The sequence below is a fragment of the Sylvia atricapilla genome, chromosome 6, assembly GCF_009819655.1.
Source record: "Sylvia atricapilla isolate bSylAtr1 chromosome 6, bSylAtr1.pri, whole genome shotgun sequence".
NCBI classification, from domain to species: Eukaryota; Metazoa; Chordata; class Aves; order Passeriformes; family Sylviidae; genus Sylvia; species Sylvia atricapilla.
Window position 1 is genome coordinate 55,465 of NC_089145.1, and position 25,235 is coordinate 80,699.

The following is a 25,235-nucleotide window of genomic DNA, read 5'->3' on the forward strand; positions in this document are numbered from 1 at the left end:
GTCCTTTAAGTGCTCAGGTTGTTTTCTTTTTTTTTTTTTTCTTTTTTTTTCTCCTTAATGTCAGGTTTTGCTCCATTTTAATATATCCTCTTTAATTTCCTTTACAGTTAAGTACTGGTCAGAAAAAAATGGCAGAAATTTCCCTTACCCCAGCTGTTGTAGGATCTAGTGTGGATTTCAAAACAGAATAGAGCTGCAGCCTGCATTCCAAAAAAACTCCGGTGAACCGTGTGAAGAGCATTGTTTGGGAGCAATTGGAGAGATAACTGCTCTCCTGATTTAACTCATTTATTATCCCCAGTGTACAAAACAAGTAGCTGAGAGCACCGAAAAGAACACAAAATAGAAAGCCTAATCTACATTTCTGATAGGAGCTGTTCAGCCGCCTCAGCTGTACCACTGTGGGAACCAGTGGCACAACTTCACACAATCTGGCCTCGTGAAAACTCTTTTTTTTTTTTTGCACAGTGTGCAAAACAAACAGCCTTGCACTCGGTAGGGGTAACCTTGATTAAGGATAGCGAGCCCCAAAGACTGAGCCACCAGCAGGCTGAGGTGTGCAGCCATGCCTCTTTCTACTCCCATTTTATTCAGCTTAATTCCTCCCAGGTCGTCATATCTGTACGTCACTTCCCTCTCCTCGCAGAGCTCTGCTCTTTTTGAAAAGATTTCAGGGGAGGACCAAATAGAAAGGCAACCTGGTTTTACTTCTGTAATTAATTATTTGTGTGTTACTACGATTTCATACAGATTTCAAAAGCTGGGACTGAGTACAGTAAAGCCCAAGGTGGGAAGAAGAAACCACGTTATTTACAAAACTGCCGAAATGTTCTCCTTTCCCTGCTCACCCATCCCACAAGCTTTTCTGTTTTAGGAGTACGGCCTCAGCACATCAAGACACTGGGAAACTTCCCAACCACAGACTGCTTTTGGGAAGGGCCAGGATAGAGCCTTCCCTCAGCCCGATGTCCAGCAGGCTAAAATGACATCCAAAAAGTAAGCTGGAATAAATAATGGATAACCAGAAAACAGAAGTTCCCATTTAAGATTTCTCAAACTAACAGAAACTTGGATGTGCACTCGGAAGCGCAAGAAACAAGCCTGGAATGGCCTGGGTCTCCCTGCAGAATGCAGCTGGGGAGTGGGAGCTGCCTGACCTGTCCAGGAGCTCAGCCCCGAGGGCTCCTCAGCTCTCCTGTGCCACCAGCCCGTCAGGCAGCCTGCCAGGGAGCTGGGCAGGAAGGAAACCAGGGAGGCTTCCAAGAGAAAAAACATCCCACTGGAAAATTTCTGACTGCTCTAATAATGGCCCTACTTTGAGAGTCGCTCATGGAGCTGGCAGAAGGCAGGGAGACCCACCGCCTTCCCTGGTTAGCTCCTGGCTTCCTGCAGAAATTTCTTTCTCCTCCAGACACACAGCACCAACTGAAGCAATCCTTAGGTAGGACGGTCATAAATCCCCTGAACTCTCCCTGCAGCAAACGGCGTCGCTTTTTCCCAGAACGGTGACAATTGTTAACTGGCACCGTTCAGGAGGTAACATTTTCTTTGGGAAGGCCTTTCCTGCTTTAGGCAACCACACATACTTCTGGCAAGGTCTCCAGACAAGCCCCGCTGGCAGCACACAGCCTCGTGCCTCGCTCGGAAAGACTGCACGAACAAACAGCTCCAGCTTTCCAGCTCCGATTCCAGGGCTGCGCAAACTTGGCAGGGCTGACCACCTAATCTGGCCTGGCTGCAGGAATAACTGATGCCTCGTAGGTAGCATCCCACAGAACCGCCCTGCAAATCCAAGAGAAGGAGCCCTTTCAGCCTGCTGCGGCCCCGCTCCCGGCTCACCGACCTACCGCTCATTGCTCAGCGTCATCCTCGGGGGGTCCAGGTTGGGATTCTCCATGGACTCCATCTGGGGACAGCGCAGGAAGTAGTAGAGGGTGTGCAGGGCATCAGGGGACCAGGAGATGGGCTGCTGCTGCCGGGTTTGCCGGACGGGGCTCACGCCGGGCCGGACGGTGTTCAGGCACTGCATGTGGTGCATGGCTCGGGAGACCAGATCACCTGTGTGCACACACACAGAGAAAACACAGAATCATCCCCCTGTTAGGCACCCGCAGTACTTCTAATCACGCTTTTTGAAAAAATCAAAGCTGTCACAGCTCCGAGGAATGTTTGCTGTGCGCACAGAGCCTCCTCCACAGAGGCAGAGGGTGTTCTGTCCCTCAGGCTGCCACTTGGCAGCGCTTTCCTTCAAATACAAAGTTATCAGTTAGAAAACAAAAGGTGAAACACCTCTCAGTTGCCACGTTTTCTTTACAATGAGTTTGCTGGTTTACTGCTGGTTTTCTCCTCTTTCCACCCACAAGTACCAAATTTTTTTTTGCCAGCCTACAAAAACTACTGATGCCTTTGTAAAATGTCCTCCGCCCAACCTGGGAGGGACAGTTTCACAAGGCAAAGTCAGTCGCACCAATACTTCACTCTCATTCTTGCTAGGAGGCTGCTCCCATTTCTTCCAACTGGGTCACGCTGTTCTACCCTCCTGCCCAGGCACTTGAGACAAATTAGTGACATTATGTTCGAGACAGAAGCTCCTTCTTTGAGGGGTCTGCTGCTCCCATTCTCACTCTAGCTGCAGGTTTCTCCAGAACAGCAAGATCTGACTCTCTTATTAAAAAGTCAATCTTTATCATGCTGGCTGTCACAAGCTGTGCCAGAATTTTGTCCCTCAGCATTATAAGATGCTCAATCCACGAGGTCTCTGGGCTTCTAATTCCTCTTGGTTTTTGAGCTCAAGCCAAGCTGCCTGTGTGTGGGAGCATGGTGGACCTGAGGAGGCCAGGACGAAGGTGACCTGGATCGCACAGTCGCACTCAGAATTTTAGGACTGCAGATTTTTAAAAATAAGTTCCCAGAGCAACGACCACCCCAAAAGCTGGTCTTTTCGCAGTAAGCTTGCTTTAGGCACAACCCTGTTAAATCTCCTCGTGTTGTGGTGCATTACAAACTCCGCAGAGCTTTAAAAGCTTCATCTTTGAGTAGTGTGACTACCAACCAGTGAGCTGAACCATTACTATACTTAGCTGGGATCTGTTTTTCCTTGGGAGAATCTCTGCTGCTTTTTGCTTTACAGTCCCCTCAAACTCTCACAGGAAACATTGCTCTATTGTGTCCAAAAGTTACAATACTGGGAAAGGATGGAACCAAAATAGTCACCCCATCACAAAGCTGGCTCCTGGGAAAGCATCCTGAGTTTAGCACTGCCACACAGGCATCAGCAACACCTCTCTGAAATTCTTGGGAAGTTATTATTTGTTCATTTATATCTACAAGCAATACACTAAATTTCCCAGCCAGAACCCCTGGGGTTCTACTGTTACACAGGAGAAAGCCCCACAAAGCTACTGTGTGTCTAAACATGACATTTTTAGTGGTTCAGACCAACGGGGTATTAAAAATCTCAGCTTGCAGTCTAAAGCTGTGCCACTCCTTTGTTGTACAGCACATTCAGCTTTAAGGACCCACTTCAGAATAATAAAAAAATCCTTCTAACAACTCTGCCTTTCCACTTCAGGAGCTCCAGGATCCGCACGTTTTATGAGAGCATCACGGATCTTCCAGCACTGGTGCTAACACAGAAGTCTGCACAGTTTATAGCAGAAATGCATCTGGAATTCAAATTTTCAGCTCAGAGTAACGTTCTTTCTGCTTTGCACACTCACTCTATTTTTCTGGCAATGGGCAGCAATGTTTAAAAAAAAAAAAAAAAAATAGGCAACTGTATCAGGAGAGCCATTGACTGGATGTACTGACCGAGTTGGCCAGGCAGGGCTGGGGGAAGAGGGAGAGAGGAAGCTGTATTCAATCTCAGGCCCTTGCTACAAATGTTCTCTTGTGTTCCAGGATAAACAGAGGTGTGTTGAAGGAATTTGAAAACCTCAAACTAAGGCAGGTTGCAAAATAAATGGTGAAACACACGAACTCCTCACTGGCCCTGGCATTCATTAGCATTCAGATGGTGCAGGCTGAGAAAGTGATGCCAGCAGAAACGTTGCAAGGGGGAAAGTAGACCAGGAAAACACAAATCATTTTTGTTTATTTTAAAGGGGCTTTGTGAGTACTCTAGGAATGGAACATTTCATTTGGTCAGCTTAAAAAAAAAAGAAAGGGCTTGAACAAGTTTTTGTTACCAGAGTGCTCTCAGATTTTCTTTTTCCTTCACTTTTTGTTTTTTAAGTAACCAGAAAGCTTTTCCTTGAATATCTCAGACATTTCCACTGCAGAAACACTAACAAATAAAATCCTCTTTGCTGTCTGAGGGAGGTTTGCTGTGCTCCACAAATGCACAGGAGAGCCTCCAGAGGCATCCAGGAAAGGGCATCCAACTTTAGCTGGCAGTAAGATCTCTACCAAAAAAAAAAAAAAAAAAAAAAAAAAAAAGAGGCAGATCTTACGCCTCTCCAGGTGAATTAGGCACAAAGCAGACTAATGAAACCAGCAGATTTTCATAAACAGCACCACCACACAATTAAATCTCACCCGACATTCAACGCTCCTCACGCTGCCAACAGCGGCAGCGCTCCTGCTGCCCCTCAGCAGTGGAGAGATGGGCTCTCCCGCTCTGCTGGAAGAACCCCGGGGTGGATGACATCCCAAACTTACTCAGTTCCGAGATGCTCCCGACACACGTGGCCAGCAGGGACTGCTCCAGGGTCCGCAGCTCCAGCTGGGCGTAAGCGTCAGCCCGTCCATCGCTGCACGTGGAGCCGTCGTGGTAGGGGCTGAAGTAGGCTGGCAGGGACAGCACACCTGGGGCAAAGCACACAGCACACCTCTTACAGACCGGCCCACACGTGTGGAAAAGCAAATCCCTGCAGGAGGGACACAGAACTCGCACCTTTCCCCAGGAATTTTCGAACAGTTCAAAGGAAATAGAACAGCGCTGTGAACGCCGCTGCAATGGCTGAAACAGGCCCCAGAGAGCAAGGCTGGATGCTCCTACGGCCTGTAAGAGCTGGAAACAAATTGCAGCTGAGATAAAACTACATGAAAAGCTTTGGTGAAGTCTCTACTCTTGTTTATACAACAACTGTGCCGCACACACGCGGCTCGCTGCTGAACAGCTGTATGCAGATCCCAGATAGCAGAGCCTGATCTGGAGAGATGTGGAACACAGCCTGGAGTCCACCTCATCCCTGGAGCCCTGCAAACACAACCGCGGGCCGTGCCAGCCCTTTGAACCTGCCATGCAGTTTCAGGTGCTCAGACTGCGGTTTCTGCGTGTGCGCACCTCTGGATGTGCCAAGCCCAGCAGTTCTGAGGTTGCCTGCATTTTCATCTCTGTAAATGACCCCTGTGTGAGAGAGAGATCAGGAAGGTAATTACACTGCACACACCTGTTTACCACACACATCTCCCCTCCATCAGTACAAACGCACGGGAGCTGACTGCTCCGTGTGGCACAGGGAAAAGGGGGAATGTGGACTTCAAAAAACCACCCGCAGTCACTCAGCCACTTACTCCTGTGCCCTCACTACTGCCCCATTTTTAATTACAGACCCATCCCACAATCCCAGCAGCATCTCCTGGCCCAAATTTTCCCTGATCCCAGACAAGGCCACTCAGAGCAGCCACGACTGCCTGTGCTTTTAGCCTGCTGCATCCTGTATTTCTGATTTTGAACTCCGGTCCCCAGCAGTACAGTTCAGCTCGGACCCACGTTTCCTTCCTCCCTCAGCTCCTGACCCCCGGCCAGGCTGGGATGTGGAGATCCTTTACTCCGGTGGCAGTGACCTCCTGTTGCTTAGGTGCTGTGTATTGTTGCCCAACAAAACCCTGCGGCTCGTTGTGCAAGACCCTTTGTTTCTTTGTCTTGATGTTTTCTTTTGAGATTTTATGCTGGGTTGATCTCTCCTACCCTTTTCACATCCTCTTTGCATCCTGCTTTGTGGCAAAGCCAAGGGCTGCATCAAAAACTTCCTGGACATGATGAGAATAAGGGAATGATTTATCCTGTTGTGCTTCTTCACTGTACATCACTGTTAGTTAATGGAGAATGCTCTGCCAATGCCCTCTTAACCTGAATAATTAGGAAGTTGAGGCTTTAAGAGCTACCAGAAGCCATGCATGCAAACTAGGAGAGCTTTGCTTTAAATACACTATTACAGAGCCTAAGCCACTTCCTTTTCCATGCCAAAGCTATGAAAGGATGTTTTAGAGACATATGGATTGAATTTATGGCAGAAGGAGAATGAAAACAGCCCGATTTGTCAAAACTTTCAAATAGAGGCACATAATTCTACAGAGGCGAAAACAGAAACTGGCAGCTCCACTGCTGAGCCCAGCAGAGGGAAATGGGGCACATTTTCTCTGCCAGCCACTTTCAGTTGGTTCTGTTTTCTAGCAAGGAATTAAAAATAAAGATCCACAGAACGCTTTGGCTCGCAAGAGGCAGCAACAGTTTTCCTCAGTTTTCCAGTTCACAGTTTGTCAGGAGGTACCAGGAAACGGGGAGGATTGATTTATTTACCTATGGAAAAATGACTCATCCAAGAGAGCTGTGGGACAAGATTTATGCCGTCACCTGCCTTGGCACAGCTGAGGAGCATCCTTCACACACCGGAGAGGAATAAGGAATTCACTAAGACTTTGGCCATGTACCAAAGCCCAGTGATGCCGCTGGGGATTCTCCCTGGGATTGGAGAGGGGGATGAATGACATAAGGATCCAAAGGCTCCCAAGTCTGGCAGGACTCCATAGGTACGAGCAGGCCTGGGGGTGAGGACACACCTCCCAACACGGAGGCAGTGGGAAGCAAAACAGAAATGCGCCCCACAACTGCTCTATCTTGCAGTACCCTAATCAGGATTTCCTCTCTGATCGGCTTCCAGTAACTCCCTAGAGTTGGAAAAGCATCATTGTTGCTCCTCAGATCAGAAATTCAGGAACAAGGACACGTGTAAGCTTTTCCCAGCGATTCTGTAAATAGGAACAGGACTTAATCTTTAATACCAATTAAAAAAAAACCCTTTTTTTGATAACAGGCAACCGCTTTGTGCTGAGTATTTGTATCCCAACCTATGGTTCTTGCTCCTCTGCTTCCCAAATTATGGAATCTTCAGTCAAAAGGTGTTACAATGGTATAAACCATGGGGCAGTTTCTGTCTGGCATTTGCATTCCTACATTTTTGCATTAATGGCAACACTGGTTTTAATCATGACTAGCAAGACAAGCAAAATTGCAATTGAAATAAATAAATCTATGTCAAAACACTCTCTCTTTGATATCCACCTTTATTTCCTGACTTTCCAAAGTGTGTTTTTCCCACAAAACAATGTGAAGCAGCACGTAATTACTGTGCAGGAATTAACCACTCAGGCAGGTTTTTTTAAATTAAGATTTTAAGTACAGGGTCCAAACCCTGGTGGAGTTAAGGAGAGACTGTGAATTCAAGTGTGGCTCAGCTCAAAACCTCAGGAGCAGCAGGAGCTCAGAAGTCACCTCTGGAATGGCCTGATCCTCAATTAAAGCATGGCTGGCTAACAATTTGTTCCTGATCTTTCCACAGCCTTTGAAACAGCAGCTGGAAATAAAGCCATATTCATCCTGCCTCAGTTAAATACGAAACCTGTTCATGAGCACTTGCTGCCAGGGCTCTTAAAAAGCAGTCACGACTGGGTGAATTCCAGTTAAGCAGTTCCTTAAACTCAAATTATTCTGCTTGCCTAAAGAGTTTGAAATTGTTGTCCGTAATCTGATGCTTTTTAATAGCAACTGAAAATGTTTCCAGTCTGAGCAAGATGCAGGGAAAAGTCTGTTCACACTCCTGGACATCTTCCTGCTTTAAGAGGTGCAGCAGCTCTGCGGAGAGCTTTGGCTGTAACGCAATGGCTCCCACGAGCAGGGCTGGGCAAAGCTCTTGTGTGGTTTCCAGCACGTGCTGGAACACCTCTGCTCTGGAGACAGCCTGGGAGACCTGGGAATGCTCAACCTGGAGAAGGGAAGGCTCCAGGGAGGACCTAGGGGCTCCAAGAGAGCTGGAGAGGGGCTTTGGACAAGGGCACGGAGTGACAGGATAAAGGGGAATGGCCTTAAACGGAAGCAGGGTGGGTTTAGGTGGGATATTGGGGAGGAATTTTTTACTGTAAGGGTGGGGAGGCCCTGGCACAGTTTCCCAGAGAGGCTGTGGCTGCCCTGTCCCAGGTAGTGTTGGACAGGATTCAGAGCAAGCTGGTCTAGGGCAAGATTGCCCTTGGCAGGGGGATTGGAAATAAATTGTCTTTAAAAGTCCCTTCCAAGGCAAAACCACTGCCTGATTCTAGGATTGCCCAAGCAGGACAATTCCTGTAAGGAACCCCGGGCCAATCTCTGAATGTCCTTGTAATTCAGAGGGTGGCATCAAGTTCTGTTCATTTGATTTCAAGATACAGGTAAACGCAGACCTTTCCCTGAATTTTGCTCTGAGACTGGAATGTCTGGCTTTCCAACTGCCCATGGCCCCCTCACACCTCACACCATTTGCACGCCATGGTCATGGCAAAGGGACTTGCCTTCAATTTTTACCTTGTTGTAATGGTTTTCTCTGGGCTTTCTCCAGTCTGGACCCTTGATGTTGGCAGATGACTTCCTAGAGATTAATTTATCAGCCATTTGATGGCTTTCAAACACTTATATGATGTCTAGAGGTTAAGATGGGGCCACTCACAAGTGGCAAAGGGCCAAGGAGTCTTGGCTGGAAAGCATTTGAATTCTGCTGTCTGGGATTCCTCAAGGAAATTGCCCAGGGTACTGATTCCCTTATTTCAGAAACACACTGGCTCTGCTCGTGACAGATTAGGCAAGGAATCAGGAATATAATTAGGACAGGGATTTACACCATAAACTACTGACACAGAAAAACTGCTTTTTTTAAAAATAAAGCTAGCAAAGTGTATGGGACAATACAATGTGCTATTTATACCTAAACACTTCCATAAAACAAAGCAGAACAGTAGGGAAAAAGGCACCTATTTGGCCAAATCAACCAGAAAATTCAGAATCATCTTTATACATTATAAATTGCTGCTAAAAGCCCCACGTGTGAATCCAGGAGTGCTGTGAGCGTGCTTGAAAAATACATTAGGAAACCAAGTAGGAACCCCTACACCAGTGTCCTTTTGCAATGTTTGGCTTGGGATAAATTCCTCAAGAAACATCCCGGGGGTGGGGGGGGTGGGAACGATGGCTGATCCCTGTGAACTGAAAGTTTGGAAGGCCAAAGTTTGGCAGGCGGATGGTGATGACCTGACCACGCTGCAGTTGCCAAATCCCACCGATTCCAATGGAGCCAGCTGCAAGAGCAGTTCCCACGCTGGAACGTGGCCACGACATCGGGATGGCTGTCACCTTGCACAAAGTCCCGCAATTCTTCATGGCCAGGAGCATTCAAGGCTCTCCTTGTTTTCTGCTCCTCCTTCTCCCACACAGCACAATGCCCCGCAGTTCCCTCTTGCCAATCAGTTCCGAGTGTGGAGCACCAGCAGGAATTAATGCCAATTCCTGGAGCTCTGTTTTCTCCTTGCTGACCTACCGCTGCTAGGAAAGCCCAACCCCTCCTTATTCTATGAAATGAGATGGGAGCATTTCGGCAGAACAGAAACAAACCCCTCTGAAAACCAGCACCCAGAGTGTTCCTGAGGGAGCTCCCTCAAAATCCAAACACATCAGGCTCTGTAACCAACTGCAGCCACGCTATAGATGGTGAGAGAGGCTTGTGACCAGGGAACAACGCACCTGATCGCTCACATATAGGAAAAGAGCGTGGCTTCTGCTAGAAAGCAGGCAGGCATCTCTCCCAGTTTGTCAGCAGTAAGAAAAATCAAACACAGTTCCTTATATCTGCATCCACATTAAACAGCAATGCTGTAACTGGAAACAGGAAAAGATGCAGAAGAGGGAGGAGCTTTAAGTGGAGGAGATTTTTAAATTTTCTGCAAGTGCTATGCTGGATCTCTCCATCACAGAGCTGATGTCCTATGGGGACACTTCTGGACGCTTCAGAGTCACACAGCCCTCAGTCTTGGTCCTTCTGCTCAAAGAGACAGTATCTTCTCCAAATCAACAAGATAAAGTTTTCCTGGACTTCAGGAATGTTGTAAGAGATGCACTGCCTTCACGCTCCTGGAGCTCAGTATCAACAGGCACTGCCTAAGTAAAGTACCAAAATACCCCGGGAGAGAGTTATAGAGCACTCTCAAAATTCACCACCGCTTTCTCCTGGGGTGCAGCTCACTGCAGCAACTGGAAGTCCAAAAAAGCAGGGAAAGCCACACAGCTCACAGAAACACTGCCAGGGAGCCTATGGACCATCACTACAAATGCCTCCCTAGCGCTAGGAAACACCCTGTGCCTGTCTTCATCCCACACATTTTGCCTCCCTTTTGCTATGAAAATGGGGGACTTGGATAAAGGTAGGAAGTGTCTGTATTCCATTTGAATCCAGCTGTGATATATGGGCTTGCAAATGACTATAAATGTAGGAGAAAGGCCTTGGTTTAAGACAGAGTCAGAATTCACTGAGTCATTAATCCCACTTCCATATCCCTGTGGTCTTCTGGACAACCACTAACCTGGCCTGGCCCCAAGCACTTAATTGAACATAAGCACAGGGGAACATACCCTGGGCTTGCATTGTCATGACTGCCAAAAAGCACAGCACAATGGCTGTCCTCATTCCCATTTCTGAGATGGAAACACGGACAGAAGGAAGGGAAGCAACCACAAAACTCCAGCACCAGAACCAGCCCTTTGCAAAGCCCAAACCTCCCAGTTCAAATTCCCTGTATGGAGCTGGGCAGCACAGAGCCATTGCTCCCTGTTCAAAATTCCCAGTTCAAATTCCCTGTATGGAACTGGGCAGCACAGAGCCATTGCTCCCTGTTCAAAATTCCCAGTTCAAATTCCCTGTATGGAACTGGGCAGCACAGAGTCATTGCTCCCTGTTCAATATTCCCAGTTCAAATTCCCTGTATGGAGCTGGGCAGCACAGAGTCATTGCTCCCTGTTCAAAATTCCCAGTTCAAATTCCCTGTACGGAACTGGGCAGCACAGAGTCATTGCTCCCAAAGCCCAGATCCAGAGATTGAAAATTAATGGAATAAGTATGTGGCTTTAAGTCCAGGTTTGTAGAACTACATTTCCTGTTTTATATGTCCTAATAAAAGGCCTTTGGGGATATAATCTGTAAATATAAATTGTAAATGCTTCCTACTATTATTACTATTATTACTTCCTACAACTACTTCTGAAGAGGAGTGTGTGTTCGTATGTCAACAAGTCCATCCCTAGAACTCGCCTGATCCTTTTGGAATTTTGTACATGTGATTTTCCAGGCACTGGCTCTTCTATGCAGGGCCCAAGGGCAGACAAAGACCTGCACTACACTGTAATATCAGTATTTAAAAATCCAGCAATTATCATTAAATCCATGCTTCCAGGACTATTATTTCCAGGATACTGTAAGGCACACTAAAGAGAAAACCCCAAGCTGGCTTAGAAATATCAATGAAAAAACAAGTTTTATGAGGAATGGTATAAATAGACTACGAACACTGTGAAAGAAATACAAAACCAGAATCTTGTGCCAAAAAATGACTGTGGTCCAGGAGGCTGAAGAATTAGAATTCCCTACTTGTGTAAACCCTGACCAGTTTGAATAATCTCAGTGTCTCAGACTGCTTATCTGAAAAATGAGGATATTGCTTCATTCCTGGTAAGAGTAGGGTGACAGCAGCAGTGTTCTTGCTTCATTTCTCATCCTCAGCTTACTCCTTCACGCTGCTCAACATTTCGTAGTGTCACAATTTTCCATATGTGTCAACAGTCCATTTTTTGCCCCTTACCAACAGCCCTTTTTTCATTTACAAAGAGCCCTTTTACCTTCAACAAAGCTCCCCAAAACTAGGCTACTTCTGAGATGAAAGGACAGATATTGTGACAATATTTAACTGCACCTCCATGGAGCTTATGACATTTAGGAGAAAAGCATTACCCAACTGTGAGAGGGTTAAGGAAAGCAAAATTATTTTACCTCTGTAGAGATCTGGAAGTGGATACAATATCGAATAGTTATTCTGACAAATAGAGCAGAAATACCATAAGAAATTATAAAGAAACAACATATATATATATATATATACACATGTAAAAGCAAGCTAAAAAAATAGGCTTTGTTTTTAAAAGAGGGAGAGAGGTATGAGAGGTAAGCCGTGGTAAGAGTCCTTTAGTGGCACTGCTGTGGGGAAGATGAAGCTTAGGAAGAAGAGAGTTCTGTCTCCATTCCCTTGGAATTCTTCAGAAGTCTCCAACTGAGGTGCTTGTCCAGTGAAACCGGCTTCATTTGGTGTAAGCAGTGGGACTGCAGGCACCAGCTCAAGCCCCCACACCCTTCCACAATACCCTCTTCTGATCCATTCCTTATTGTTCACTGTCCTTCCTGTAATCTGCCCTTTGAATCATGCCCAGTTCCCCAGATGTGCTCTCAGTAAGCTCTTTGTACATCCCATAATGACCTCTCTTTACTTGCCTTCAATTCTTCTATTTATACATCCCATGATCTGTATGCTTGCCAAACAAAGAGGATAGTAAATTTATATCCTCTGTCACTCCCAGTTCCTTTTCTTAGGGAATGTCAAGATGGAGAATCTGACCAGGGCAGCGCTCCAGAATAATCCAGTGCAATCCCTTCTAACACATTCCAGAGCATTTTTGGGGAAGAAATTATCCCTGCACGGCAACTTCTTTATCCAGGTGAGCCCTTGGCCTGATAAAACCCACTCCTGAGCCTCTCCTGACTGACGCAAGGCATTAAAATCAGATTTCAGAAACCACGGTCACTTAATAATAAACATCAGGACTCCAATTACATCAGTTAATGACCCGAAATATCAGAGTGTCATAAGAGCTGATTACTCTCCGTTTATTTTTAAAAAGCCACGAGGAAATAGGAACTCGGCAGTAACCAACTTACTGCTCCTAAAGGAATATTTTAGGCAGCTCAGAGGCTGTCTCCTTTAGCTGTCCGCGACAGCAGCCTGGGGTTTGCCAGGGTGAAACACGCATCTGTCGCTGGATATAAAATTGCGGTTTTATCTGACAGAAACACGGTGCTGAGACCGTGCAGTGTGAGCTCCGGAGGGCAGGGCTCGGATCCCAGCAGGATGAGGACATCCCACGCTGCCTGCAGACAGGAATGAGCCGGCTCTGGAGTCAGCGCCAGGCAACACAGAACACAGACAATACAGACTCGTGTCTGACCATTAGGCAGGTATTTTGATAGAACTGTTTTGGTAGCACTGAGGACCAGCAGCAGTTCTAGCCCAGGACAGAAGCTGTGCCTCTCTCCATTTTCACTTCCTCAAACAAACAATTGGAAATATTCGGCAGTTTTCCCCCCAATACAGCCGATGAGTCTCTTACTAATGACAGCATTTTGCAACTTTCTGCTTCCTCACATCAAAGCATCCTGGAGATCCCGTCAACAATGACCAATTGTTTAGACACTCAGAAGCGAAGCTGAGGAATTCACTTAGTCACCGAGTGCTCAGTTTCACCCCCGATCTTTGCAACACTCCAGCCCATTTCTCGCATCGTGTGTGGTGCTCAAGGACCATCTCACACCATCTACATTCACGCCTAGCCTCCTTGCAGGACATCTTGCTCTGCCTTCAGCGCCTTTTACCCTCTGCTTCTGCATCTGAATTCCTCTCTCTCGTCCCCCATCACCTCTTCATTGCCACCGCACTCAGGGTTCAGCCTTTTCAGGCTCCACACCAGCCCCAAACATCCATTTCTGAAAGCGTCCTTTAGGGGTGGCAACACTAAGAAATTGGCAATATTTGTAAAACTGGCAGGAAAAATTAAAAAAAAAAAAAAAAAACAAAACCCACAAACTCATACAAAAAAAACCAACACCCCCCCCCCCAAAAAAAAAAAAAAAAAAAAACCCCAAAAAAAAAACAACCCAAAAACAACCAACCCAACAACAACAACAAAAAAACCCATCAGAAAACCCAGAAAAAACCCCAACTGTACCAACAAGGCTCTGGCCTGTCTCTCTCACTGTACAAGTGCCAAGTGCATTTCAAAGTCCAAGTCTCTTGGTTGTAGCCATTTATAGTTTGTATAAAAAGCATAACTTGTACACTTCCATTAGAGCCCTAAATATAACTGCCCTAAGCAAGTATTCACTGCTCAAACAGGACCTCTTTGAATTTTGTTTCCAAAAGAATGCTGCTGTCACTGTATTATTTATAGACATTTACATTAAGATCTGAATACTTGGTCAGGAAGCCACTCTGATTAATGGATCCCCAGCATTGTTTTATAACTCTGAAGAAAACCAGTTTTTTTTTTTTATCTTGAAACAGCAAATTTTTTTACGTGAGCATAAAAAGCAGCAGTTCTCAGGATGGCCACGGTTCTTTGAAGAATTTGGAAACACTACCACATGTTCTGGGTTTTTAACACAGCATCTGTGTAGGGAATGGAAATTAGAATCCCAATCTTGTATTTTATTTTAAAAATACACTTTGGTATCTCTGCCACACCTGCGCAGCAGATCCATAATGGATTCAAGTATTCAGCCCAATTGATTTTGACAGTGTGCTGTTGTCTCAGGGCTTTCCTGCATGGGACCTTCCAGTTACCTCATTTCATAGCATGCAATTATTTTCCTGACACTTGGAATTTTGCTATTTATAGAGCTGAAATGAAGGGGAAAAAAAATTCATTGTTTCAGGCAAAATGATGGAAAAACAGGGAAAATTGCCTCAAAGCAGAAGCAAAACGAAAGAATTTTTAGAGCAAGATCCTTTAACTGACAAAAAAACAACAAAGCTGGAAAAACTTTATTTTAATCAACAACCATAGCATTACCTTTGTCTATAAAACTTCTGCAGTCACTAGGGTGCAAAATAAAATCCCTGTTTTCTATTCTGTTGGTTCTGTGTTGCTCATAATTGTGATTTTCGCTCTGAGGGCGATGTGGAGCATCTCCACTGCTGCGAGGCAGAGATGCACAGCAGGGAAGGACTCGAAAAGGTCCATCCCACACCAACAATCCCATCCCACAGAAGGAGCCACTTTTTGGATCTAGCTGTTTGTCTGCAACCACTATATCCCAGCAGCATTAATAGCTCCGATTATTGCCAAGGAAAAAAAAATGTCTTGGAAGACTTTTCAAATTTGTCATGGAATTAAACAAAAGGCAGAACCATGGCAGAGGCAGATTTGGGGACGCTCAACTGTCTAAGAATGCTTTTTTCTGTTCTTTTCACCCAATTATTGAAGTGATTGCTCGAGTAAGAGGCTGTTCTGTTAAAAAAGGACAAGCTGGTAAAGGCTGGAACTGGGCTGCCCTGCAGCTCCACTTATGGAACAGACTGGAATAGGAGACAGGGAACATCACCTGGATCTGAAACAGAAACTTATTTGGGGCTCAAACCGTACTTTAGAACAGTTCTTTTTCCCCAAAAGCAATACAGTAATAACAGGGAAGGGAAAGCAGCACACAGAAGACTCAGAGGGGCTGGGAACAGATACATGGAAGAAGGACGGGGAAAAGAAACAGGAAAAAAAACCCCAAACCCTAAACATTCCCTCATGGAAGAAATCGGTCAAAGAATGGCAGAGCACTGCCAAACAGTCCTATAAACAGGAGACAATCCTGCCCCTTCACCTTGGAAATATTTTATTTTTCCTAAAAATTCCTGAGGAAGGTGTAAGAGTCTCTAAGCCCCAGTATCATCCGTCTCCCTTCCCCTCACCCCATTCCCTGGGAAGTGGCACAACAAACAAATGGAGATGGAGCAGAGCTGGATACGCCTCAGCTCTGTGCTGCTGGAGCCTGATAGCCACTGTAGCTGCGTGGGCAAAGTCATTCAGCCTCCAGTGCCCCTTCCTGGGCTAATTCCAGGGTCACCATAATGGGATAAAAAAATAAATTGCTCCGCTTTTTTAACACCGTGCTTTAAAACCCGAAGTGACTTAGATTCACTTTGGGTTTTTTGCTGTTTTATAGTTCTTTAGGGCAGAATAATCAGACAAACAGAAAAACGTAGCAGTCTCCTCATTACCTATTTTCGAGATGATCTTCACCTTTCCTGCCCTGTTCTTCCTAATAAATCACTGATTTACTGTTAGGGCCCTGCAGGCCCAACCATTGCTTCTTCATCTCAGTGGGAGCCAAATGATGATTGAGATGCCAATATATTAGGCTGGCCTGATTCAAAGCGGGGTAAGGAACAAAGCATTTGTGCAGAGCAAAGATAAATGAATATAAATCAAGTGCTAAGCCATTTTCTGTGATGGATTAGCACCTTTCTTTGACCCAATAATGTCAAGGGGTCTCCGTGCTGACAGGAACTAATGTGGAAATCTGTGCTGTGTGAAGCCAGGAGGAATCCTGATCTCCAGCTGCACTGCTCCTCTGTTTGCATTTTGCTCTCACTCAGGTGTGAGCAATCCATCTCCTCCAGCTCCCCTTGGGAAATGTCACTACGATGCCCACCAAAACTATCTCTAGAGTACAAAAGATTTCTTCTAATCTGACTTTCTGCCTGTAATCCCATTCTTACCAGTAAAGCAGCAGGTTACAGAGGGTACCTAGGCAAGGGCCAGATGGAAAAGTTTTCTCAGTATCTCACAGAATGGTCGGGGTTGGAAGGGATCATCTGAAGGAATCACCCCATTCCTACCCCCTGCCATGTTCACCTTCCACTGTCCCAGGTTGCTCCAAGCCCAGTCCAACTTGGCCTGGAAAAATTCCAGGGACAGGGCAGCCACAGCCTCTCTGGGCAACCTGTGCCAGGGCCTCCCCACCCTCACAGGGAAGGATTTCTTCCCAACATCCCATCCAGCCCTGCCCTCTGTCAGTGTGAATCCATTCCTGTCCTGTCACTTCGAGCCCTTGTCCCAAGTCTCTCTCCAGGTGCTGGGAGCTGCAGTCAGATCAGCCCAAGCCTCCTCCTGGTATCTGGTGATGCTGCCAAAGTACAAAACTACAGAAAGCCAGCAGAAAAAAGCAGATGTTTGGATCAAATGTGGCAACTGCAATTTTCCCAAAAGCAGATGTGAGAAAAGAAATTAGTGTACACAGAGAACACTTCAGTGGGAGTCGAGGCCAAACCTCTCAGTTCTGGCCATGTGCAGTAGCTGGAGCTGTATTATATTAAACAGTGGTAAAAATGCACTGCATCACTGACTGGTGGCAGAGCTGCAGGGTTTGAGAGCAGGAAACACATCCAAATCCTGCAGCTACTGCAAGACTCCACCATTGGCATTTTCCAGATGCAAAAGTCCTGTATGACTTTTCCAAAACAAGAAGAGAGCAATGTTTGTCCTGTGTTTGTAACATGAGCCTGGACACTTGGCTCTGTAAGAACAAGGGTTCTGTGCCTGGGCTGCTCTCCCAGCTCGCTCTGGATCCGGGTGCAGACAGCCTGGGATGCTCAAACCCCACAGGGTGAGTGGCACTTGTTTAACCTGCTGGAGACTGAGTCACCTCTCACCCTCTCTGAGGAAAGATCATCGATATCATGTGCTCCAGGCTGGATTCCATCCTCATGTCTCTACATCACACTGATAAGAAGCGGTATCTCAGAGACCCAGGGCATTAGAAATGAGCTGAAGGTGCTCTCATTACCACCTACATGGTTTTACATCTCCAGTGAGTTACATCCTAAGTGATAGCAGCCCCGTTCCTCTTTTTCCCAAGCTTTGTGTTCCTGGCCTCTGTTTTTGTCAAAGTGGGAATATTCTCCCTCCGCAGGCTCAGCTTAGGTTACTTTAATTTTTCGCTTTAGTGTAAGCACTAAAGCAGGCCTAAAAGAGCAGTGGGGAAATGTTTGGGGTCAAAAAAGGATGGGTGAGACTGCAGCACTCCCGATTTAGTTCAGCTTAAACCGCCACAAAAATCACACCCTGACAGCGCCACATCTTGTAGAAATAACAGAAACTGCTGAAATGCTGAAAAAAAAAATCATAAATTAAGTAAAACCCCTCAAATTTAATCTCTTCTGCTTTCAGAGAAAATAGTAAAAGACCTACTTTTAGAAGTCAGTAGAAAACTTATCCACAGTTTTGGCATTCTGAAGCAAATGGAATTTGCCAAGTGCAAGAAGTTGTTTATAAGAAAAGAAACAGAGAACTGGAAGTGGTTCCAGAAAATTTATTATGACCCACCTGACTATAGCCAAGAATATTACATCAGCCCAGATAGCCTGAGAACTGGAACAATTATTGCTCTCAAATTAGCAAGTTGCTGGTACCACAGGCAGGGAGAAATGGTTTTGCAGGAGGTCTGGGTTCTCTCTGATGGGTAAGGCTGCTTCTAAACTCACCCCCTGTGACCAGAAACAAAGGATTTCTTCTCTTTATTCCTTAGATAGGCTGGGTGGTTGGCTTTGGTGGAGGTGAGGAAATGGTGTTTAATGTTTTAATACATCTTAAGATCCTTAGGGAAGTGAGCATCTTTTAGCGACACTTCCAGAACTCAGCTGGACACAACATGAGCTTTCTTGGTTCATGCTGAGCGAGGAATGACTACAAGGTAACTCCAGCCCAAAAGCCACTAAGCCCCTGGTGCTGATGGTGAGTTGGTATTAGGCACAGTGCCAGGAAGCCAAGGAATTCTGTGGTGCCACAGTCAAAAAAGGAAAAGCACAGCGCACACGAAGAGGTCAGGCTGACACTTAAGTAATTCCAAGATCATAATTAGAGAACACCTCTGCAGTATTTAGACAATTTCCCTCCAAAACAGAACACAGCACTGAGCAGTTACAACATGACAGCTCATCCAACAACTTCTCTTCCTCTCGCACTGCCATCAAAGCCTGAGTGTTCCCCACTGCAGCTGCAGGGCGATTGCTCTCATTTAGCAGCTCTGATAAATTACCTATTTTATGAGAGTCTAAGAAGCCAAGACTCATAAACTCTCTGATGGAGCTGGCATGACATCATTAATTCTGAAGCAGCATTATGGATGCCTTTTATCTCGAAGCATCTAAAAGAACTTTCTTATACATTAAGCGTGGTAGTTCATCAGCAGTGCTTCCTGGAGAGAGGCTCTCTCCCTTCCCTTTCTCTCCACTCACAGTGGAGTATTCTGAGGAAAAATGCTCTGAAATGAGGTTCTGCTTCCGAACATTCTGTTCTTACAACGGTGAATCCTCTTTAAACAGCTCCAGGTAATCTCCTATTGATCTCTCACCAGAGTTAACACTCTGGGGCAAAAATATAATCACCTTTAATCCTTTTGGGCTGGGGGAAGTTCCAGCACACAACCCTGAACCAAAAGCATTTAGTGCCTGTTTAAAAGCTTCCAGTACATCATCCCAGGATGTAGAGGCTCCCTCTAAGTTATCAGCATATCCTAACTCAAAACCTCCATGATACCACGGGCATCCCCAATGGAAAAATACCACTTAAGCATTGACTCGGGTAAGAACCACATTGCATGCAACCACAGAGAGCTCAATTCTTATAAGGTTGGTCACATCATCCTTAAGGCCCAGTTAGGTCTAAATCACACCATAGTTCATATTTTATGTGTCTTTTTTAATCTATAAAATGCATAAACCACATAAGCGAAATAGCTAATGAAAAGCAGAACGCAGGAAATTCTACAGGGCAAACAGAGGTCATCTGTTTCAAAGAGGTTATGTTGTCATTTGTGTTTTCTGCTGCCAAATGTCTTCTCCACAAATAAAAGAGCATTTGTTGCATCAGGTTTCATTCCCAATTTCACTTTCTGTATTTTGTCATGAGAGGAAATGCACTTTAATACATCAGCACTTCTCCTCACCAAGCACTGAGGATGAAGATCATAATGGGGTTGGCGGTTATTTGTTTGTTATGGGGTTTTTTTTGTTTGATTTTATCTACACCTGCCTGAACTTGAGGAGTGGATTTCAAACTATCAGGAAAAGCTGTGAAGGAGCATTTGGGCCCACAACACAGACACAGTATATTTGTCAAAATTGGGTTCAGATTTAGGCTTCACTGAAGTCATCATCACCACCACTCTCGTTCCAAACACGGTTAAAAAGCTGAGGTTTGGGTCTAACCGGAGCCTTCAGGAACTATTTCCATCTCTGTATTTCTTAGGTAGGAAGGAAAAGGTCTCTGAATTTCTTTTCATGTAACAGACTGAAAAAACAAACTGACAATTCCTCTTTTCTTCTGAGATGCCATGAATAGAGCCAAAGCACTCTTTGCAGAAACACTGATCTAGGGATTTGAATCGCCTTGGCCCTTCCTCCTTTTAAAGCAGTTTGAAGTTTCAAACAATACCTGGTATAAAGCAAAGATCCCTATCACTGTCTTTGTTTTCCAGCAGGAGAAACAGAGGCACAGCCATCAAAGCCTCTGGTGTGCCCCAGGAAACCCACTGCCTTGGAACTCAGGGAAAAGGGTGGGAGAACAGAAGGGGTTCAATATTTCAATCAGCAATTCCTTTCCAGTCTGCACATCTTTGGTGACCACACGGCACCTGGTGCCATGTCCAGGTGAAATCCATCTTCCCCGAGCAGATTTATGCAATATCCTCCATGGAACCTGCCTGACAGCCTAAAAGCTCAAGGCATTTCCATATGGATATGGTTTACTCAAATGTCTTCAGCTGGGAGGTACAACAAAAAAATAAATCGTTTCCATGCTAGTCTACTTCAGTATTGTTTTGGTTACCCTCTGGCTGGTTTTCTGTATGTGCCCTTTCTCCTGAGGAAAACTGCCAACAAAGACAGGCACCTCTACTTAAAAACTGGAAGAGGAGTCCAGAAGGAATGGACACATTAATTCTGCCACTCTCCTACTTTCTCCCTTTGTTATACAAGCACCCCTGTTTTGCTTCACGGCTCCTGTGCACCAGGCTAACAGCTTCCAAGGTTTTTCCACAACAACATCCAAAGCCCGGCTCCAGCACAGCGTTCTGGATGGTTTTTCCAGTGCACACACATATTCCCCCAGCTGACTTCTTTAATTTCCAAGTTACTGTACCATTAGAATGACAAGTTGAGATTTACTGCATCACAGGCGTATCTTAAATAACCCAGAGAGGCGCTGACATTCCCAGCTCTGGATGGAGCCTGTGCAAACCCCTCTCTCCTGCTGGAAGGACAAGCTGAGATCAGATTGATGTGGAGGTTTTCAGCAGGGAATGATTAAAAATTAAAAAAAAAAAAAAAAAAAAAAAAGAACTGAGGGAGGGAAGGTATTTTGAAGAAAAACTTTGCTATTCTCAGAAGAGAAGGACAACTATTTTGAGGCAGCATTAAAAAAAACCCTGAGCCTGTGCTGAAACAAGAGGCTGGAGTGGGAAAAGCCTTTGGAGGCTGGAAAGGCAACAGTAGGTTTAGTACACAGCTCGTGGGACCCAGCAGCAGAAATACTGAATTTATTCCAGTCTGCCACTAAATCATGTGACTGAGGCATTTCCCTCGGTCTTCTCATCTGTTAAAGAGTTAAGAAGCTGCTTCCCACGGGCCAGGCCTCAGGGATGCTCGGAAAACCTCCGAGATGCTGAGGAAGGAAACGGCAGGGCAAGACAACAGCTCTCAGTCTGCACAGGGGAAAAGCTCTAAAATGAACACCAAATTCCTGATCCACTGAGACCAAAGGCTGAGCATTAGTCTGCTGCTTTATATAAAACATAATACTGTAGATATCAGCCTCAAAGCAAGGCAACTTTAGAATTCTGGGTTTCCTCCAAAGAAACTCCTGGGGGAAAAAAAAACCCAACCAACACAGAGCAAGACAACTCTCAGTGAACACAGCCACGACCAAGTCAGCAGCTGCTTCAAGGCAAGTACTAACCTGAAAAACAAGCACTTTCTTGTCTGTGCAAGGCAGGGTGTTGGTGCAATTACACATTTCTAGTATTTGCAATTACATCCTTAATTCTCACCAGTGCAGGGACGAGGAAGAGCTGGGGAAGAACCCAGTTGTTCTGGCCAGATCCACCAAAGGGGCTGCTCATTGCCTCTGCACTTGCGGCAACGTCTATGTCCTGATAAAAATACAATTTTTTTACATTTTCAAATTATGCAGCAAAGAAGCTTCTTCACAACAAATTATGAGACAAGGCTAAATCTCTCTCTGCTCTCTCCCCAGCATTTAAAAACCTGAAGGAGATGAAAGGCAAGCCAGGGCACGCCAGTGGCAGCAGGCAAATGACTTCAAGATCACCAGTCACAGACACAGAAAACTCCCTTCATTGGTACTGTCTGACCAGAGAGGGGGGTGAAAAATCAATTACAAAATTTAAAAAGAAGATCAAGCCGTTGTGGTGAGACTAAAAGACACCCAGCTTCACCAGCCATCTTCACTTTGAGCTTCACACAAAGCTTCACTTTGTTTGAAACTCGGAGCCTTGGAGCAAGAGATGAGCACGAGGCTTGCTCTGTCACAAGGTAGAGCACAGAGGGATGTTGTTTTTTGGGAATTATATCCCCCAGTCAGGACGTTTTACTCCACGCCTAGGAACTAAGAAATAACATGGGGATTTTTGTTCAATATTCACAGTTTCAATTCTTGATGGGCAAGGCCCATTTCTGCAGCACAGCTTCTCTCTGAGCAAAGGCTTTTTCTGTTCCAGACTGACACGGAGGCTGCAGAGAGGACAGTGTGCCATAATTCTGCAATGAGTAATGGACCCACACGGCTTCCATCTGCAGCATGTGATCCATGGAACTCCCCAGAGGAGGAAAAGGCCTGGCTGCACTGTACCAGCAGCTATCCTAACCCCTCGTGCTCCAGGCATCACCCCCTCGCATGGAACCTATCCAGGCTGAAATTGTACTTATCAGCCTTAACTTTTACTCCTGACTTCAACTGTCCTCTTTAAAAGAAAGTTATTTCTTTCCTTGCAGTTCTCCACGTTTCCTGCCTGGTTCTGAGCAGCTCCAGCTCCATCTGACATTAATAACAGTGCCCCTGTGAGGACCTGCTGCTCCATCCCTTGAGGCTGAACTGCAGACAAGTTTGTGACAGGCAGAGCCAAAAAAAAAAAAGGCTTATTTCATCATGTAAGAGACTGATTTTTACTTTAATTCCAGACCAATCCCTTCCAAAAACAAAAGGCAAGTAAAATGGCCAGTTCAGCTCCTCTGCTGCCTTTCCCAAGGTCATGACCAAGGGCTGGCAGGCTCACAGCCAGACTGTGAAAGGGATGAATCTCCCCTTCCTGATCTCTTAAAAAGTGCAACATCTTGGCTCACCCTCATGCCTCTTTAATCTCTTTGCTGTACTCATACACTCTCCTCACCCACTAGAACGCAATTGCTACTCCACAGCACTTTTTTCTTTTCAATAAACATTCCTTGTTCATTTTGTTATTTAAGATCATCTGATCCTGCACCCTGGAAGCAGAGTGATTTTGGAATGCCCATAAATCACTTCACAGACTAGAGTGAAATAACTTTTTATTATTATTATTATTTTACCTGATATGTTTTACAGCCTATTATTGCAAGCAGCTTATCCTGCCACGTCTAGTCTAGATGAATTAAGAGACAAACAAAAAACCCCCAAAGCCAAGAAGGAAACAACAGAAGACCCAGATATTATCTGTAGCTCATACTACTGGAAGTAAGGGCTGAGGATGTTGCAAGGAGGTGGCTCTCAATGTCATTTCCACACTTTCACCTCCACTGGAGCATTTTCTGCTTTGTGCTGGCAAAGGAAATATGCATCACCTTCTCACACAGCTCACACAACTAAAGTGTTTGCCTAGTTCAGAACCACTAAGGCAGAAACCAGAAGTGAAAAACATTTTTTTGGCAATTTCTCTACATCTTCTGAAAAATAAATTGTATTAAGACAGCGGTTCCCTTACAGTTTAAGGCAACAAAAGTCTAACTGGGAGTCTGTAATACCAAATTAAAGGGCCAAAATAAGGTATTTCAGATAACTAAGAACTGGGGGGGAAATCCCCACACCAAAAAAGCACTTGGTGTCTCTGGCTCATTAGATCCCAAACTGAAGCCTCGTGGAAAGGGGTGGAGAAGGCTTATTCACATTCAATTCTCTTCCAGTTTTTGTGGTTTACAAGTGACATTTCTCTGCTTCTCTGTGCTTGTCCTCAGGGACAGAGCCTTGCAAACAATGAGGTGGCTGAAGTGGCTATGCAGGGTTTCACTGGAAACAATAAAATTCCAGTGGGAATCCACGTTGGGCCACCAGAACATCTGTGCTCTAGCTCTGTCTCAAAGCCACTTAGCAGATGCCTCGAGCTGGGCTCCCTCACAGGCATCCAGTGGGATACGGGATGTGGCACAGTGTAACCAGCACTCAGCCAGAGCAGCTCCTGTCCCCTTGGGTGAGGACCATTGGCCGTGTCCCAGAGCACCTCCATTCCAGCACAATGCCACCCTCAGGGCCATGCCTTCATTTGGAACTTGTCCTGATGAATCCCAGGTGCTTGACTGAAGATAAGGAGCAGGATCCCATTCCAACAGGGACAGGCACGAGCTCAATCCCCAAGAAAAAAGGCCGTGGCGGGCAACTTTCACCTTTAATTCCTGTGAGAACCCACTTCCCTGCTGCATGGGAATGGCTGAGGATGGAACTGCTAAGCCTGGAGATGAGAGGAGCAGGGGCTGTGCAAATGAGCAGCCAGGCTTAAGGCATTAATGTCACACCAGCACCAGCCTGGGGCTTTTGAAGCTGGCACACACAGGCTGTGTGCAGAAGGCCACAGAAAGGTGCAGAACCTGCAGGAGGCTTGTATTAATAACTGGATTTGGGTTAGTAGCTGAGGAAAAGTGGAAACGGCACAGGGATAGAGTGTAATTGGATCCTGGCTTGGGGAGGAAAGGCAAGGCTGTGCTCTGTGTGTAAACACACATGGAGGAAAAGCAAAAGGAAAGCCAAAAAAACCTTGTCAGGGCTGACCACACTTGCTCTCCGCAGCTGAGGTTTCCAGCCACCCTTTTATATTACAAAAGGAACAAAATAAATACAAGCAGAGCAAATGATTTCTGTGAGCACTGTGGGTGTGGGAGCAGGACACGTCTGACATAAGCTGGTGGCACAGCAGGGCTCTGAATCATATGGTAATCAGAGAAGTTCCTGCCCAAACAATGCACGCAGTGTTGGGCTACAGGTTGTGTAGGCAGCAGCCCTGAGCTCATGGACAGAGGGCTGGAAAGCCCCCAAAAGACTCTGAACAGCAAAAAAAAGAAGAAAAAAAAAGTGAGAGAAC

The 25,235-nt window shown here is 45.7% G+C and overlaps 1 protein-coding gene across 1 annotated transcript in view; it reads right to left on the minus strand.

The window, feature by feature from the left end:
* Window positions 1-25,235, minus strand: part of ABTB2 (ankyrin repeat and BTB domain containing 2) — a 111,077-nt gene that overhangs the window by 34,351 nt on the left and 51,491 nt on the right. The window contains exons 2-3 of the mRNA XM_066320308.1: window positions 4,660-4,806; window positions 1,848-2,058 (exon numbers count right to left, since the gene is read on the minus strand). Of these exons, the coding sequence (XP_066176405.1) occupies window positions 1,848-2,058; window positions 4,660-4,806 (358 nt within the window). The remainder of the gene's footprint in view (window positions 1-1,847; window positions 2,059-4,659; window positions 4,807-25,235) is intronic.